This window comes from Perognathus longimembris, chromosome 14 (genome assembly GCF_023159225.1).
Source record: "Perognathus longimembris pacificus isolate PPM17 chromosome 14, ASM2315922v1, whole genome shotgun sequence".
Lineage (NCBI taxonomy): Eukaryota > Metazoa > Chordata > Mammalia > Rodentia > Heteromyidae > Perognathus > Perognathus longimembris.
In genome coordinates this window covers 35,754,300-35,771,579 of record NC_063174.1, presented here as the reverse complement: position 1 = coordinate 35,771,579, position 17,280 = coordinate 35,754,300, and the positions used below count along the sequence as shown (strand labels likewise).

The following is a 17,280-nucleotide window of genomic DNA, read 5'->3' as shown; positions in this document are numbered from 1 at the left end:
TTCTGGCTGTATGGTTTCACCTGAACTGTTCTTGCTGGGAAAGGGAACAACCACCATGGTTGCTTGGGTCTCGGACTCACCACAGCAGGTAGCATTACTTCGAGGAGACACATCTGACAGCCGCATGCCTGAGGTGGCCACTGCGTAGATCCGGCTCTCCTGGAGTGAGAGGGGCCAAGAGGTCAGGGCTCAGGGCTGTGCCCACACCCAGGACAGACCAGTTCCTGGCTAGGAAACTTCAGGCAAGTGCCTTCATTTCTAAGTCTAATTTTTCTGAGATACAATAAAACTGACCTTTCAGTAGGCTGCTGTGGAATCAAATGAAATAACTGAAGTAAACATTAGCACCTAGAGCATAATCCCTGGCCAACAGAATTCAGCCCCATTGTAACCTTTACTCTTTCCTTTGGGACAACGGAGGGTGATGAGTCAGTAATCTGTTTTTTAAGAATCTTTCCCATTTTAGAGACTCCTGCTCTTACTTCTGAAGTTGGGAGTGGTAAGGATGAAGTCAGAGCCACAGGTGAGGTGTGTGTTCTTTTATAAGCTATTTGGAAACCAGGATACATTGTCTTTTTCTTTTGTGCCATTCCAGAGGCTTGAACTTAGGGCCTGGGCTCTGTCCCTGAGCTTCTCTTTGCTTAAGGCTAGTGCTCTACCACTGAGCTACATACAACTCTAGTCCTGGCTTTTTCAGAGTAGTTTTTGGGAGATAAGAGTCTCATGGACTTTCTAGCCCAGGCTGACTTCAAACAGTGATCCTCAGATCTCAGCTTCCTGAGTAGCTAGGATTACAGGCATGAGCCACCAGTACCTGGCTTACATTGTCTTTTTATAGTAACAATGCCACATCAAGATCAGGCTTTGGGGCTAACCTGCAAAGCCTGAGAGGAATCCAGAACGCTAGAGCTGACAGACATTTCTGCAGAGAATGCAAAACAAAAGCATAACCCTGGATCTGAAAAAGGCTCCACAGGGCTAGTGAGTTTTGCTCCAACAACCCACAGGCTTCATTTAGACTGTTCCAGATTGGTTTGCTCTACTGGTCCAGTAGGGAAAACAAAGGCCCACTCAGGTGACCATTGAGTCACAGGGCTGACTAGGTCAGCCAGGCTGGTCCAGGAAGGCAGCTGGGGGCCAACCAGGCTGGGAGAGAAGGCTGGAAGGCAATGGGATTACATATTCAGGTGAGACCCTAGCAAGGGGATGCCCCAGCACTGGGACAGCTGGGGGAATAAATGAGAAGAGGCAGAGATAACCAGGTGGAGGGCAAGACAAGAGGGCAGGGGTAGAGGCTGCTGCTTATTATGCAGGGCAGATCCATCCATGGAGTGTACAGGGAAATAAACAAAGGCCAACCTTCTAACTCCACAAAGGACGTGAATGAAACTCAAGCTTGAAGGACTGAGGTTAAACAAAAGATAGCACTGTTTGACAAAAGGGTATCTAAGGCCTATCACGCAAGGTTGTTTCAAGGATTAAGAGAAAAGGGGCTGTGCCAATCAGAATGTCTGACTCCTTTACTTCCCGGGCTGAAAAATATCCTTCTATGGATTTCTCAGGCTTCCAGCCAACCCCCCCTCCCCCCCGCAGAGGGCTAGTTCCCAGGTGTGTCCCTGCCTGACCAAGAGGCTGGCCTTCCTAGCCCACTGGCTTCCTAAGGCTACTGTAGGACAGGAGTGGTCTTCCCAGAGGCCTTGGATGAGATGCAGTGTCTTTATTTTCCTCAGTAGGGGGATACAAAGAGAGTTGAATACAAAGACAAGTTCCCCTTAAACCGCACTGGCTGATTGTTGGGGTTCCTAGGACCCAACTGACAATGGAAAGCCTGAAGGATGGCTGGTGTTTCCTGTCTCATCTTCCTTCCCACCCAGTGCCACATTCCGCTGTCTCTAGCCTTCCAGAGGGCCTCGTGGAGGGCTGGCAGCCCCTGCCATGGGTGCAGCTCAGGAGCCTAGGCTTGGAGCCTTCTCTGAACCAACACTTCAAAAGGAGCCCCTGGAAGATGCTGAAGTTAGGGGTCTCCCAAGCCGTGTGGTGGGGAGATTATTCCATAGTGGGATGTCCAGTCCCTCTGCTGGCAGGAGCTAGCACTTGATGTCCCCTGCCATGCTACATCATCACATGGCAGCATTTGATCTGACTAGAGTAAGAGAATGCCATCTGAGCCGGGTGCCGGTGGCTCGTGCCTGTAATCTGAGGTACTCCAGAGGCTGAGACCTGAGGATCAAGGTTCAAAGCCAGCCTGGAGAAAGCCCCCAAAACTCATCTCTCCAATTCGTCACCAAAAAAAGCCAGAAAGTAAAGCTGTGACTCAAATGGTAGAGCACTAGCCTTGAACAAAAAAGCTTAGGGACAGTGCCCAGATTCTGAGGCCAAGGCCCAGGACGGGAGAGAGAGAGAGAGAGAGAGAGAGAGAGAGAGAGAGAGAGAGAGAGAGAGAGAGAGAGAGAGAGAGGAAGAGAGACAGACAGACAGACAGACAGACAGAGAATGCCATTTGCTGTGGCCATGTCCCCAGGAGACTGCACAGCAAGAGCACTGGAGCTGGGCTTCAAAGCAGCAGGACCTGAACTGGAAGCCATTACTACAGTACCTTGGGCCACTGGCTAAGCTGTGCAGCCTAGCACCTAATTCCCACACAGCTGAGCATCCTTGTCGGACATTGGGCTCTGCATGAAGCCCTTTGAATCCTCCCATCATCCTCACCACTGGCCCATGCCAGCAGTTAACATATACCCACCTCATTTTCATTCTAGCTTTTGTGTGTGTGGGGGGGGGGTGAGGCTTGAACTCTGGGCCTGGATGCTGTCCCTGAGCTCTTCAAATCAAGGCTAGCACTCTAGTGATTGAGCCACAGCTCCACTTCTAGTTTTCTGGTGGTTAATTGGAGAGAAGAGTCTCAGGGACTTTCTCCAGGTTGGCTTTGAATTGTGATCCTCAAATCTCAGCTTCCTGAGTACCTAGGATTACAGGTGTGAGGCATCAGCGCCTGGCCTAGCTTTTTTTTTTTTTAATCACAGAAAATATCAGGCACAGAAGTAGAGAGAACAGTGCAGAGACTGACCTGGGTCCATCTCACAGCATGGACTGTGTTCATATACTGCCCCCCAGATCTCACACCATTTTTATCACATTACGTGTTTTAAAAAAAATAACACTTACATAGCATTGACTGCTGCCACTAAACCTATAATCATCATAACAGCCCAACTGTCACTGGGACCCCCATTTTACAGACTGGGAAACTGAGGCACAGAGGTTCAGGGTCACAGAGTTAACAATTCGACCCCAGTGACATGATCCTGGAACCTGTGTTCTTAACCCCCACACATATTTGAAAATGTCACAAAGCACTTGGCTTGGTTGGTGGTCTGTGGTAAGCACTTAGGAAGTAACAGCCAGCTAACACTTTACACCTTCAGACTGGCTCTTTTCCTCACTAGCAGGTGGGCTAGGCAGGTTCCATGGTACAGGCCTCCAAGACCTGAAGCCAGGTTGCCAGCCTCATCTATGCTCCGCATGTGGATACTGTCACGGAACCATGCGTCTATCTTTGGCTCTGCCCATTCCCCGGGTCACCTCTTACCCAGGATGGAAACCGGTGCAGGGGGGGTGTGGGTGGTTTGTTCCCCAGCCCTCCTTCTTCGAGCTCAGCTCCAGCAGTGTTTAGGCTCTCTCTTTCTTTCTCCTTCCCTGCTGGAGGCGGCTCCTCCATCTCCATCTTCTCTGGTTCTTCCTGGAGCCGAGCTCGGGCCTCCAGTTTAGAAAGCCTAGAGGGGTGGAGAGCTGCCAGGACCCCGATCTCGATGCTCACCACCTGATCAAAATGTCCAGGGCCCACCTGGGGCTGACTGTGGTGCCTTTTGGTCATTTGGATGCTATCTCGAGGGGTGCTAGGAGCCCGAACCTTCGGCAGGGTCAGACTACTGCCAGGACCTCCTTCCCTGGCAGAGATCTTGGTGCCAGGGAGAGTCCCTCCTTGAGCAGTGACCAGTTCCTCCCTCCAGAAGGCTGAACCACGTCTGGAGGCGCCAGGCTTCATGCACAGTTGGCTGGGAGAGGCCTCTCTTCCCAGATGGAGTTGAAGGGTCTTGCTTTCTACTACTTCCCCAGGTTGGGCCATGCTGGAGCTCGAACCATCAGGGCTGCTGGCTTCAGACACAGGGTCCTTGCTCTGCAAGGCTCCTGGAGAAGGAGCAGGCACAGCTGCCTTTAAATCCTTGGGCTGGGGAACAATATCCTGCCCCACAGTCTGGGTTCCTGACCCCAAAGGGACAGAATCCTGCTCTGCAGTTCCTTCAGGGGCCACCAGCAGCTTCCCTGAAGGTGCCATCCGAAGAGCTGTGATGGAGAAAAACAGGGGCATATTGAGACTCCATTGATCCCCACCCCTGTTGTGCACATGCATATGTGGCCCACTCACCTTCTAGATCATCCTGAAGCGCTCCCACCTGCTCCAGAAGGTGCTGATTACAGCTCTTGAGGTGTTGATTCTCCATCTCAAGCTGGACAAAAAGAAAATGAAGATTTAAGAGGCCGAGGATAGAGTTCATAGCAGAATGCTCGCCTAGCCTGCTGGAGTCTTTGGCTCTCATTTCCAACATCAAAAACAAATAGCCTGGGGCTGGGGATATGGCCTAGTGGTAAAGTGCTCGCCTCGTATACATGAAGCCCTGGGTTCGATTCCTCAGCATCACATATATAGAAAAAAAGCCAGAAGTGGCGCTGTGGCTCAAGAGGTAGAGTGCTGGCCTGGAGCAAAAAGAAGCCAGGGACAGTGCTCAGGCCCTGAGTCCAAGCCCCAGGACTGGCAACAAAAACAAAACAAATAAAGTTTCTTAAAAAAACAAAACAAACAAATAGCCTGGCACCAGTAGCTCACACTTGTAATCTTAGCTAGTTACTCAGAAGGCTGAGATCTGAGGGCCATGGTCATGGACCGTTTGAAGGTCATAGAAAGCCCATGTGACTCTTATCTCCAATTAACCATAAAGAAAAGCTGGGGCTGGGGATATGGCCTAGTGGCAAGAGTGCCTGCCTCGGATACACGAGGCCCTAGGTTCGATTCCCCAGCACCACATATACAGAAAAACGGCCAGAAGGGGTGCTGTGGCTCAGGTGGCAGAGTGCTGGCCTTGAGCGGGAAGAAGCCAGGGACAGTGCTCAGGCCCTGAGTCCAAGGCCCAGGACAGGCAAAAAAAAAAAAAAAGAAAAGCTGGAAGTGGAGGTGTGGCTCAAGTGGTAGAGCACTAGCTTTGAGCAAAAAAGCTCAAGGACAGTGCCTGGGCTCTGATTTCAAGATCCAGGATTGGCATTAAAAACAAACAAACAACAAAAAGGTTTAAAGTAACCTGTCCCTACATGTTTAGATATCTAAGTCAAAACAAGCCTAACAGACAAAAAAAAAAAAATTTTTTTTTTTTTTTTTTGTTGGTCATGGGGCTTGAACTCTGGGCCTGGGTGCTGTCCCTGAGCTCTTATGCTTCAGGATTGTGCTCTACCACTTGACTCATAGCTCCACTTCTGGCTTTTTGGTAGTTAACTGCAGATAAAAGTCTCAGGAACTTTCCTGCCCTGGCTGGCTTTGAATCACGATCCTCAGGTCTTAGCCTCCTGAGTAGTTAGGATTACAGGCATGAGTCAACTGGCAGCCAGCTAATGGAACAATTTTACTGAGCATCTTTCAGCAAGGGCCCAATGGGTCTGTAGGAAAATGGAGGTAAATTGTTAATTCTATCCCTAAGAACTAGTAATCTAGTGAGTGACCTGAGCTATGTAATTAAAGAAGGGGAGGAAAGGAAAAACGAGCCAATGCCCTCCTGTAGGTGTGAACTCAGAAGGACAGAGTAGGAGATGCATGTTCAACCTTTCCCAAACCACAAGTCCCTCACCTTTAGTTACAAAGAGGCTGGCTTTTAATTGTTTGCTAGGCACAATGTCACTTCTGGTCCTGAGCTCCTTAAATATAGCTGTAGCAGTGATAAAACACATAAATACATAGATGGAGAGGAAAGGGGGAGCAGGGGCTACCTAGAACTGGCATGGAGGGTGGAATGATTCATCAGCATTGGGTAGATACAGTTTCTTTTGGGATGATGAGAAACTATGGAAATAGTAACATGATAGTTATATTACACTGTGCATGCATCTAGCACCACTTACGGAACTGTACACTTAAAAAATAGTTTGCAGGCTGGGTACTAGTTAGTGGCTCATGCCTGCAGTCCTAGCTACTCAAGAGGCTACAATTTGAGGATCACAGTTCAAAGCCAGCCCAGGTAGGGAAAATAACAATAGTTGCAATGGTAGAGTTTATGTATATTTTATAGAGTTAGCCTGGAGCTCAAGAAAAATGACCAAGATGAAAGGAAGGAGAAAGTAAAGCCAGGGGTGTCAGTGAAGAACAAATAGTAACAAAGTGAAGGCCAGTAAAACCCCAGTACAGAAGGCAGGAAACTCTGGGGACAGGGGTAACCTAAGCAACACCCCCAGGCCTGGACCCCCAGGATGAAGCTTTGGCCCACCTCTGCTAACTTTAATGTCACCCACTCCTTGATCTTTGCAGCTTTCTCTTGAACAATTTTTGCTTCCTCAGCCCTCATCTGCTTCTGCAAGAAAGAGAAGGCCTTCAGTTAATTACAGCAGTCACTAGAAGAGTGAATAATTAAGAGGTGGGAAGCCAGGAGAAAGAACATCAAATGACTGGATGTGAGTGGACCCATGGGGAAAATCCTGTTATGAATTAAACAATATTTACTAATTATTATTATTGCCAGGTGTGACGGTGGCGCACATCTGTAATCCTAGCCCTCAGGAGACGAGGGCAGGAGGAGCTGAGTTCAAGACAAGCCTGAGCTACACAAGCCAGATTCTGTGTCAAGAAATTAAAACAAAACAAAAAACTTAAAAGAAACAAACAAAACACTGTTCAGTGAAAAGGGTATTCCAGAGCAAATTCCCCCAAAAAACATGAAAGAAAAGGTAATTTATATCATCACTATAAATTACTATATGACACACACACAAAAGAATTCCTCAAACAAAAAATTTAAAACCAACTGGAAGCTGGACATGGTGGTCTATGTCTGTAGTTTCAGCTGCACAGGAGGCTGAGAGGGGAGGGTCACTTAAGCCCAAGACCAGTCTAGGCAACAAAGGAAACTCCTATTTCAAAACAAAAGAAAAAAGACTAGAGCTGACATATCTATAATCCTAGCTACTAAGAAGGCTGAGACCTGAGGATCTCAGTTCAAAGCCAGTCTGGACATAAAACTCCCTGTGAGACTCATCTCCAATTAACCTCTCAAAAACCAGAAGTGGAGCTGTGGTTCAAGTGGTAGCAAGCTAGCCTTGAGCACAAAGAGGCTTAGGGATAGCACCTCGGCCCTGAGTTCAAACTCCAGGACCAGCAAAAAACACACAAACCAAGGCTGGAGTGTGATTCAAGATTAAGGCACTTGTCTTACTTAAGCATAAGGTCTCCAGAGTTCAAACAGAAGCACTCCTCACCCTCCAAATGGAGAAGAATTTACAATGCAAATGACACACATGTAAATGGATATTTCAAATGAGCAACTGCTAAACATAGGCAAAGGATATGAATAAACAATCCACAGGGAAAGCAAGCCCATGAAAAGCTGAACCACCTCAATCATAATTTTAAACATACAGATATAAACCAGACATCACTTTCCTCTAATAGCCTAACAACTTCCAAGTTTGATATTACCCCAAATTACCAACTGTTGGGAGTGAGTCCCCTCATACAAATGGCAATGCCTTTGGGGGAATGGACAGGGGAATTTGCCAAGATTTTAAATGTATACCATTGAACTAACAATTGCTGCTCAGCAATCCTATGCTGTAATATTATCTGAGAAACATAAAATAGACAGTTCAAAACTGCAACGAGCCCATGGGTTCACGAAAACAAAATCAAACTAAAATGCTGTGCTTTGATGTTCAGCAAACATTAGCAGTGAGGGGTGGAAATGAAGCACAGGAGATAGCGGGGAAATCTTCTTTTAGACTCTTCTGGCTTATTTTTACTGTAAGCAGGTACTATCTTTACAGTCAAAACAAACAAACAAATTGGCACATATTTAACAAAAACAATTAATACAAAGGCTGGAAGTGTAGCTCAATGATAAAGCAATTGCCTAGTGTGCAATCCCATGAGAGCGGCCTGGGATAAAATGAAGTAGAGGCTTCAATCCTACACATGATGCTTATTTGCTGTGAGACACTAGTCAAAAAAGCTAACTCCTCTGGAGGCCTCTGGCATCCGCTTTGCTGAGCTATTCTGAAGAAGAAATGAGAGTGAACAGTGTATGCCTAAGGCATAGGCACCAGCCAGCTCTATAGTAGAAGCTAGACTCTCAAGCTGGGAACGTTCCAGAAATTCTCTTAGAAGCAAGTTAAAATGCTGGACAGTGGCTTTTCCTAGGCTCTGATACACTCAGGAGTACATGTTTCCATTACCAGGAGGGGGCAACATTCATCTCTGCCTGTTCAGGCTCATTAAGAAACTTTGGCCAAGCAGCTGACCAAGGTAGACCTTCCAGGCTTGCTGCTCTGATCACACTATAACCAAATATCACAAAGCACAGGCTGGCAGGGCACAAGGCCAGCACACAGAGAGAAAAGTTCTCCTTACAAAGCATCTGTAATATGGAGGTCAGATCTGGCCAGCGCCATCATTGGCTGTTGAGGGATGTCAGATTGACTCCATCTCAGATTTGCTAAAGAGAGCAGAAGCTGACTCTATCTTCACTAAGATCTCCCCTGTCCTATCCAGGGAAGTTCCCCTTGGCTGTGATAAGATTGTGTAAACTGTTGACCACCTGAGTAGTGAAACATTCAAGGTTAAACCTGTGACCTCCCATGAGTAGGCATATCTGCCTGCAAAATGTGAGCCCAGCCAAATCCATGCACCAAGCCTAACTAAAGTGATAGGTTGGTTCAAACAGTTACTACGAGACAGACTGTAACTCCATTGGCCACCTGTGTGTGACCTGGCATGCTCTGTAAGTGTTGTAACCTCATTGGCCACCTGCGTGTGGCAAGCTTGACCACGTGGTATTTGCCTTTATAACCCAACCCCAAGCGTGGCCCAGAGTGCACAGTCCCAGCTCCCAAGTCTGGGCTGCGGCCCTGGCTGGTCAGCCTGCTTCTTACAGGTCATGGTCCCAGCTTCCAAGTCTGGGCCTTGACCCTGGCCGGTCAGTATACTTTTTACTTCCCCAATAAATCCATCTTTTTGCTTGAGACTGTCTCTGAGTGGTGGACTCTTGGAGGGATGGGGGATCCCCCACCCTCGGACCCCATTACATTTGGTGCATGGGCTGGGAAGAGTCCTTAACCACCTTCTTTTGGGGGGGAAGACGCCCAGGTGAAGAAAAGAAACCTCCGGAGGTGTAGGTGTGTATGTCTGAGCTTGGTCAACCAATCTGTTTCTGTGTCTGTGTCTGTAAAGGCCGTCTGTGGGGCTGCCCGAGTGGGCCCATCTGCAAGAATGCACTGGAAAGTGCACTGTGGGGCATGCCCGCCCCAGATGCCTTGCAGCTTTAAGAGGCGGTTCTAGCTAGCCCGCCTTCCTTCCCAGCCCTGTTAGCCCCGCCTGCCTTCTGGGTCCGGAACCTGGTGGACAGCCCAGGCAGCCAATCACAGCACCTAGCTAGGTACGCTACATCCCTCCTCTTCCTGGCACCATTCAGCTTTTATAAATGCGGTTCTTTCTTAATAAAATTGGATAACTGCGTGACATTTCCCTGGAATCGTCTGAGTGTCCCGTCTTAAATGTAAAGGGGGCTAGGGGTGGGCGGTTTCGTGATTCTCCCTCATCTTGGCTCGTTCCACAGGGTACACTCCCCGCTTCTCCTGCTGGCCATGAGAAGCACTGGGGGCCCAGGACCCCAACACCTGGCGCCCAACATGGGGCTTGAAAAGCGTAGGCTTAGAAACTCTACTGGCGAGCCGAGCAAGCTGGTCCCAGAGGCAAGAGTATCCCTGATAAGGAATGGGGCAAACTCAAAGTCAGCGGAGCGGTCCACCCTTCAGGGTTCTGAGATTCACACTCCAAAATACTGGACTGGGCATTTCAGACTCCCAAGCCGAAAAGGCCTGGGAGACCTTGAAGCCCTATCTGTAAAGGCCGTCTGTGGGGCCACCTCCATGGGATGGGAATGTGGCTTAGTGGAGGGCTTGCCTACCATGTATGAAGCCCTGGGTTCAATTCCTCAGAACCACATAAACAAAATAAGCAGGAAGTGGTGCTGTGGCTCAAGTGGTAGAGTGCTACCCTTGAGCAAAAGAACCTCAGGGACAGTGCCCAGGCCCCAAGTTCAAGCCCCAGGATTGGCCAAAAACAGAAAAGAAAAGAAAAGCATCAACCACATGCAGATTATCTAGTAAATCTCCCTCCCAAAATCAATAGGTTTTCATAACCCCCATTGTACAGATGTGTGAAATGATAACCACCACTTAAACAATGTGCCCAGCCAGAAAAGAGATAAAGGTAGGAATCAGACCCAGATCAGCCAGCCTCCAAGGTCCCTTACCCTTGTAGCCCTTGTCTGGCTTCTAGTGAACAGATGTGAGGGGGAAAAAGGCTTACCACTAATCAAGACACCATACAGAAGAACAGGCTCAGGTGGCAGTGAGTTCCCCATCACTTCAGGGCTCAAGCAGAGGGGCTTGAGAAGCTGGGGTCAACTGGCACAATGCTGAAAGGGAACTAGTACTCTGTTGTACACATTAACCCCCACCTGTTTCTCCAGCTGTGCCTCCAGCTGGTGGATGAGCTCGTCTTTGCCTTGCATAGCTTTCAGCAATTCTTGGTACTTGCAGTGCAGGCTGCCTGGGGAGTCCACATTCTTTAGATTGGACAGTTTCACCTTCTCTTCCATCACACCCACCTGAAAAGTACGAGGTCTCACATCACTCATGAGGTATGTGCAGTGGTCAACAACAGCGGTGGGATGCCCCAGAAGCTCCACACTAACCCTTCCAGGCACAGGCATAACTCAGGGTAATCTGGACTAATTAATGAAGTAAGCATTTATATGGGCAAAAGAAGGAATTGAAAACACAATAACTCCTTTGGGCTATTCTGGGCTGGAGGCAGAACTCAAGAGCACTTGCCCAGGAAGAACAAGACTGAGTTCAAACCTCAGTATCACCAAATAATAATTATAAGTCAACTACTAATCATTATAATTACTAATAAAAATGTGAGAAAAGCCATCTTTTCTATCAAAGTGGATTGCTTAAAAGTTCCTGCTTTGGCCTGCTGGATTAGCGCTTGTTGATTATTCTAAGACAATTATCAGCAAGTAAAGAAAGAGAAAGAGGAAATGCTTTCTGATAAGGAAGAGTTTTTGAAATGTAAGGTTTTGTCTTAACTGGTTGTTCCAAAAGAGAAGAGGAATTAAGACACACCTGAGATTGTTCAACAAAGCAGAAGAGGGTGTGAGTATGTTTTGAAGAGGAATTAAGACACACCTCAGATGATTCAAGTAGTACAGGGTGTGAGTTTGAGATTGCTTAAGTACAGTTACTCTTATCTCAAAGCCTTTTAATGGTCACTTTATAATTATTTAAAAACTGTTCATTGGATACATCCCATCTTCCTCAAACTAGCCAATTATGGGCAGATTGTGAACCTGAGCTCTGTCAATCCAAGCAGAGGGGCAGGGCCTGCCCCTCTTTTTATCAGGGATAAAAAGATAACAGCCTGCCTGCTCTGTGTGCTTGCTTGCCAGATTTTTGTCTAATGGTGCACCCTTCTGTAGAAGTAAGCTTTGCCTTGTTGAGTTCCTTCCAAGACCATTTAATCATTCCTTTGTGACACCCTAGCATCCCATTAATATCATCATCAAGGCTAGTGCTCTACCATTTTCAGCTCCAGTGCCACTTCTGGTTTTCTGATGATTAATTGCAGATATAGAGCCACAGACTGGGCTGGCTTTGGACTGTGATCCTCAGATCTCAGCTAGTCTCAGTAGTTAAGATTATAGGCATGAGCCACCAGTGCCTGGCAATTTAATATTTTATTTTATTTTTTGTCAGTTGTGGGACTTGAATTTGAGCTCTTTTGCTCAAGGCTAGTGTTCTACTATTTTGAGCCACTGCGCCATGTCCTGTTACAGGGTTTGAGGGAGGGAATTCCCCGTCCCTCCAAGAGTCCACCACACAGAGACAGTCTCAAGAAAAAAAATGGGTTTATTAGGGAAGCATAAAGCAAACTGACTGAGGGACACAGTGCAGACTCGGGAGCTAACACTGTGACTGTGAAAAGCGGGTTGACTGGCCTGGGACATGGTGCAGACTTGGGTGCTCACACTATGACCCCCAGCAGTCCTCAAATTGGGGTTTATAAAGGTAAAAGCGTAGCACAGATGTAGGGGCTTGATGCAGGGGCTAGAGCAAGCAACAAACAAGTTAAGCAAGCCATTTACAGTAGCAGAATGTTGGGGTCAGGTTGACCTAATCTACTCTGCCCAACATTTCCTACCATGTTTCTCTAATCAAATGAAGTCAGCCCTGCTCCCTACAACAGTCCTTGCTTATTTTTGAGACAAGGTCTCATATCACTATGTAGCCCAGGCTGACCTTGAATTTGCTAGATTGGGATGAAGTATTTAAAAGCTAGTGAAAGGAAAACAAAAACTTAGCTGCCATGGCAACTAGTAAGGCCATCTGTCCTAAAGGTTCTAACTAAAAGATAGGAGAGTCTTCTTCATCATGGACTGCTGAATGACTGTGGAAGCAGACTCACTGTTGAACCCTGCAACGGATGAGTACCATGCATGGAACTAAGTGTTATATATCACTGGGGCTGCAGACTTAATTTGTTCCTGTAGTATAGCATGGCCCACTTGTACTAATACACCCTTTCGCTAAACCAAGCCTACCTAAATATGCCTTTATTGCCACAGACAGTTCTTTGTACCTTCATCTTTTCAGGCCCTATACACAATGTATGGATTTTTCTGGTCTCTATAAGGAGCTCATCATAGCAATAAGCATACCCGCATGCCCATGAGGAAGATCAGGTCATCCTCCACCACCTCCCCACCCCCCACTTGTCAATCTCCCACCCCCAGACTCCCTGTTACCTGGGTCTCTGCATTTTCTGCTCTCTGCTCCGCCTCCAACAGCCTCTGCTCCAGCTCCTGCATCTGCTCAGCCAGAGAGGGAAATAAAGATGTAGGTACCATGACCCAACTGCGTCTACAACATCAGGGTCATTGACCAAAGGGTCAGTCAGACATGGCAGGATTCTACTGCTCAACACAGTGGCTCCAGGGTCCCAGGGCAAAAGATTCTCATGGTAATTCTCAGCAACTTGATCCTAGGTTTATGATGCAAGTAAAGAGCCATCACTACTGTGCTGCTGTCTTTGATGCGGCCAAATGAAAGTCCAGGTCTTCTGTCCTTTTGTAGGATGGCAGAGAGGGAAAGCAAGAGTCACCTGCCTTCTTCCTGAGCAACCTTACCTTAATCTTGCTTTTGGTCACCTCTCCCAAAGGTCGCATGCCTCTGTGCTCTGAGTCACAGGCAAGACCATGCCACTGCTCTCCCACATGCCCACATGGACCTTGCTCACACACAAGCCTGCCTTCTATCATCCAAATAGAATATCTCCCTGTCTGGGGACACATGACATTCATATCATCTGATTTAATTTAAAGAAACAGAATCAAAATGAACCTACGATCTTGAGAATGCTCAGTACATTCTCTGCTATTAAACCATCCCTTACTGCTACATTAAAACAAAACAAACAAACCCTGAGCCTGGCACTGATGGCTCATTGCTATAATCCAGCTACTCAGGAGGCTGAGATCTGAGGGTTGCAGTTCAATGCTAGCCCAGGCAGGAGAAGTCCATGAGACTAATATCTCCAATTAACCACCAGAAAACTGGAAGTGGAGCACTAGCTTTGAGCAAAAGAGCTCAGGGACAGTGCCAGGCCCTGAGTTCAACCTTACAACAGACCAAAAAAACAAACAAACGAACCCTGTCTTGGGGCTAGGGTACAACATTTGCCTTGCATGTTTGTATCCCTGGCACCACACATCTCTATCACCACAATCAAACAGAAAAGGAAACAAAATCAAATCTATCTCGCTGCCCGAGGAAGCACGTCAGTCAGATCTAAGGAGCTAGGTAATTCTGGAAGCTAACCCAAGCCAAGGGACTGATGTTCACATACATGGAGACTCATGGGGGATTGTATGTAAGCCTGGCTCAACTTTTAATCTGCTTTTCTTACTCTAGTAGACCTTTCTTCTCCACACGTGCTTAAAGAGCCATTCATGCAACTCTGGGAACTGGCACTACAGGTAGTCTATACCTTTCTTGTGTTCTGTTCCTCTTCTCAGAAAGTTCCCTAAGGACTATGTCCTTAGCTGTCCTGTTAGTGTGTGGGTCTGGGATGTCGTGCCAGCCAAAGAGGTGTCAGGTTCAGGCAGCTGACAATCCTCTTTCACCCTGTTGCAAGTTGAGACTCATATGCTGTCCCAGAACTGGCTGCAGCCACCTGATGAAACGCCCTTGGCATCAGTCTGGTATGCCACCTCCCTGTGTGTGGCTCCTTGTTACAGGTGAAGCTGTGAGACACCAGCCTCATATCAACAAGAGCAAGGGGCGGTCTCCTGCACCCGGTTCAACCCTGCTGGGCCAAGCAGCGGTCAGGGCTAAGAACCTCATCATCCTGGGTCTCAAATGTTCCTTTGCAAAGCGGAGTCAAGCCATGCATGGGAATCCATACCTGTAATCCTAGCAATCAAAGTAGAGCATCACAAATTTGACGTCAGCCTAAGCCACAAAGCAGGAGGCTGTCTCAAAGCCCTAAGAGCTGGCGAGGTAGCTCAGTGGAGTCAACATTCCTACCACTGCCTGGCACCCACTGGACAGAATGGCTCTCTCAGACTGGGATGTAGCTCAGTGGCAAAGCGCTTGCCTAGCAAGTGCAACGTCCTGGGTTCGATCCCTAGTACCAAAAAAGAAAAGACAAAAAAAAAAAAAAAAAACAGAATGGCTCTCTCCTGATTCCTCCACAGTGTGACTTTGCACAAATTCCTGAACCTCTTCTGTTAGAGAAACAACAGCCCTCACCTCCTAGGGTTGTTAAGGGTATACAAGGTGTCCATGTGGCGTACATGTACATGACCCAGAACAGCAGTGTAGACAAAAAGTTGTCCACTGGTGTTTCCTGATATGAAAGTTGCCCTCAAGACAAGGGAGACCAGTTTAGCAGGACAGCGTGACATTCATGTGGCCCAGCATGATTTGTACCAAAACCTCCTTTCACCTTCTCTTCAGTTTCCTACTTTTGATGGTCAATTTCCTATCACTGCACTTAAGACTCACATACATACAGAAAGAATGGCTTTAAGCTAGAGGCTGTCAACTTAAGTGCTGTCTTATGAGACCTACATAGAACCGGGTGCCTTTGGCTCATACCTATAATCCTAGCTACTTAGGAGGCTGAGATCTGAGGACCTCAGTTCAAAGCCAGTTGGGGCAGAAAAGTCTAAGACACTCTTATCTCCAGTTAACCACCAGAAAACTGGAAATGGAGCTGTGGCACAAGAATGCTAGCCTTGAGCTGAAGAGCTCAGGGACAGGGCCCAGGCCAAGTTCAAGTCCTGACCAAAAAAAAAGACCTACATAGTGCCATGGGCAGGTAGCCTACACTTACAGCTGAACAGGGCCATGTGCTGTATGTCAGTTTTTAAAGAGTATTAACTCACAGAATGTTGGGGATTCGGCTTGGCCTTGAGGGGGGAAGGGCGATGGGAGCGGTCCTGGGGCGCTGCCCTTCCCCCAGCCCTGGGGCAGTACGGAGGGTGGCCCCTCCCACCTTCCCGGCTTCAACCGCCTCTCAGTTCAGCCACGTGTGTAATGGCGGGACCCCAGAGGCCCGGTCCTTGGGGGGCTGTGGTCTCCGCCTATAGAGGAAGTTCTGTGCCATCACCTGAAGGACAGCCCTTTAGCCAATCGTTAAGATCCAGTAGCCCCTCTCCTGCGCACCTCTGGGGGTATAAACTGTTGGCCCCTCCCTTGAATAAACCAGAACACCCCTGAGGCTTCTCCGGGGACCCCACACACCCGTGTCTTCCTTGGCGGGTTTGGGGCACCCTGGGACCACACGCTACCAAGGCTACCTGTGGTTATAGCTCCCACATGAGAGCGATTAAGGACCACACAGGAAGGGGCAGACAAGCCCCAGGACCCCCAAGTGGAGGGGAAGTAGAGCAAGCCCGGCAACAGAAAATTTCCTAACAAAAGCAGATGCCATTATTATCTCTATTACAGAGATCAAGAAACTGAAGCAGGCTGGGTGCTGGTGGTACACGCTTATAACCCTACCTACTCAGGAAGCTGAGATCTGAGGGTCACTGTTTAAAGCCAGCCCATGCAGAAAAGCCCGCAAGACTCTTCTAAACTACTTAGAAAAAGCTGGAAGTGGTGTGGGGGCTCAAGTGGTAAACTGCTAGCCTTGATCACAAAGAGGCTCAGCCACCATACTCAGGGTCTGAGTTCAAGCTCCAGGACCAGCAAAAGAAAAAAAGAGAAAGAAAAAAGAAACTGAAGCAGGGTGGTGATGGGAGGGAAAAGCCGGAAAGAGTAAAGGAAGGGATGAAATTGTTCAAAGAGAAATGTACCCTAGTTGGTACTCAAACCTGTAACTGGTGGCTTCCACCTGTAATCATAGCTACACTGAGATAGAAGGATCATGGTTCAAAGCTAGCCATGGCAGGAAAGTCTGTGGGATTCTTATCTCCAATTAACCACCAGAAAATCAGAAGTGGCCCTGTGGCTCAAAGTGGCAGATCACTAGCCTTGAGCAAAAGAGATCAGGGACAGTACCCAGGCCCAGGCCCTGAGTTCAAGCCCCACAACTGACAAAAAAAAAAAAAAGAAAAGAAGTATATGCTTTACCTGACTTATGTAACTCTAACTTCTCTGTACTTCACCTTTATAATAACAATTTTAAAAAAGTGAAAGAGAGATACTGAAGCAGACAGGCAAGGTAACCTGCTCAAGGTCACACAGCTAATAAGATCCAGAGCCAGAGATGGGTGCTGGTGACTCATACCTGAGACCTTAGCTACTGTAAAGAGTTGAAATCCAATGGATCAAAGTTGAAAGCCAGCTCAGGCAGAAAAGCCCACAATACTCGATCTCCAAAATAAGAGGCAGAAAAGGCCAGGTTGGAGATGTGGCTCCAGTGTTAAGGGCACCCAGCAGAGCAAGCAAACTAAG

The 17,280-nt window shown here is 47.8% G+C and overlaps 1 protein-coding gene across 2 annotated transcripts in view; it reads right to left on the bottom strand.

Moving 5' to 3' along the window:
* The window catches only part of Plekhh1 (pleckstrin homology, MyTH4 and FERM domain containing H1), a 57,450-nt gene that overhangs the window by 27,886 nt on the left and 12,284 nt on the right, over positions 1–17,280 (bottom strand). The window contains exons 3-8 of one of the 2 annotated variants that reach the window (XM_048362053.1): positions 13,122–13,187; positions 10,770–10,919; positions 6,528–6,611; positions 4,427–4,508; positions 3,590–4,344; positions 81–159 (exon numbers count right to left, since the gene is read on the bottom strand). In XM_048362053.1, coding sequence (XP_048218010.1) covers positions 81–159; positions 3,590–4,344; positions 4,427–4,508; positions 6,528–6,611; positions 10,770–10,919; positions 13,122–13,187 — 1,216 coding nt within the window. The remainder of the gene's footprint in view (positions 1–80; positions 160–3,589; positions 4,345–4,426; positions 4,509–6,527; positions 6,612–10,769; positions 10,920–13,121; positions 13,188–17,280) is intronic. The other variant, XM_048362054.1, reaches the window with a different exon arrangement.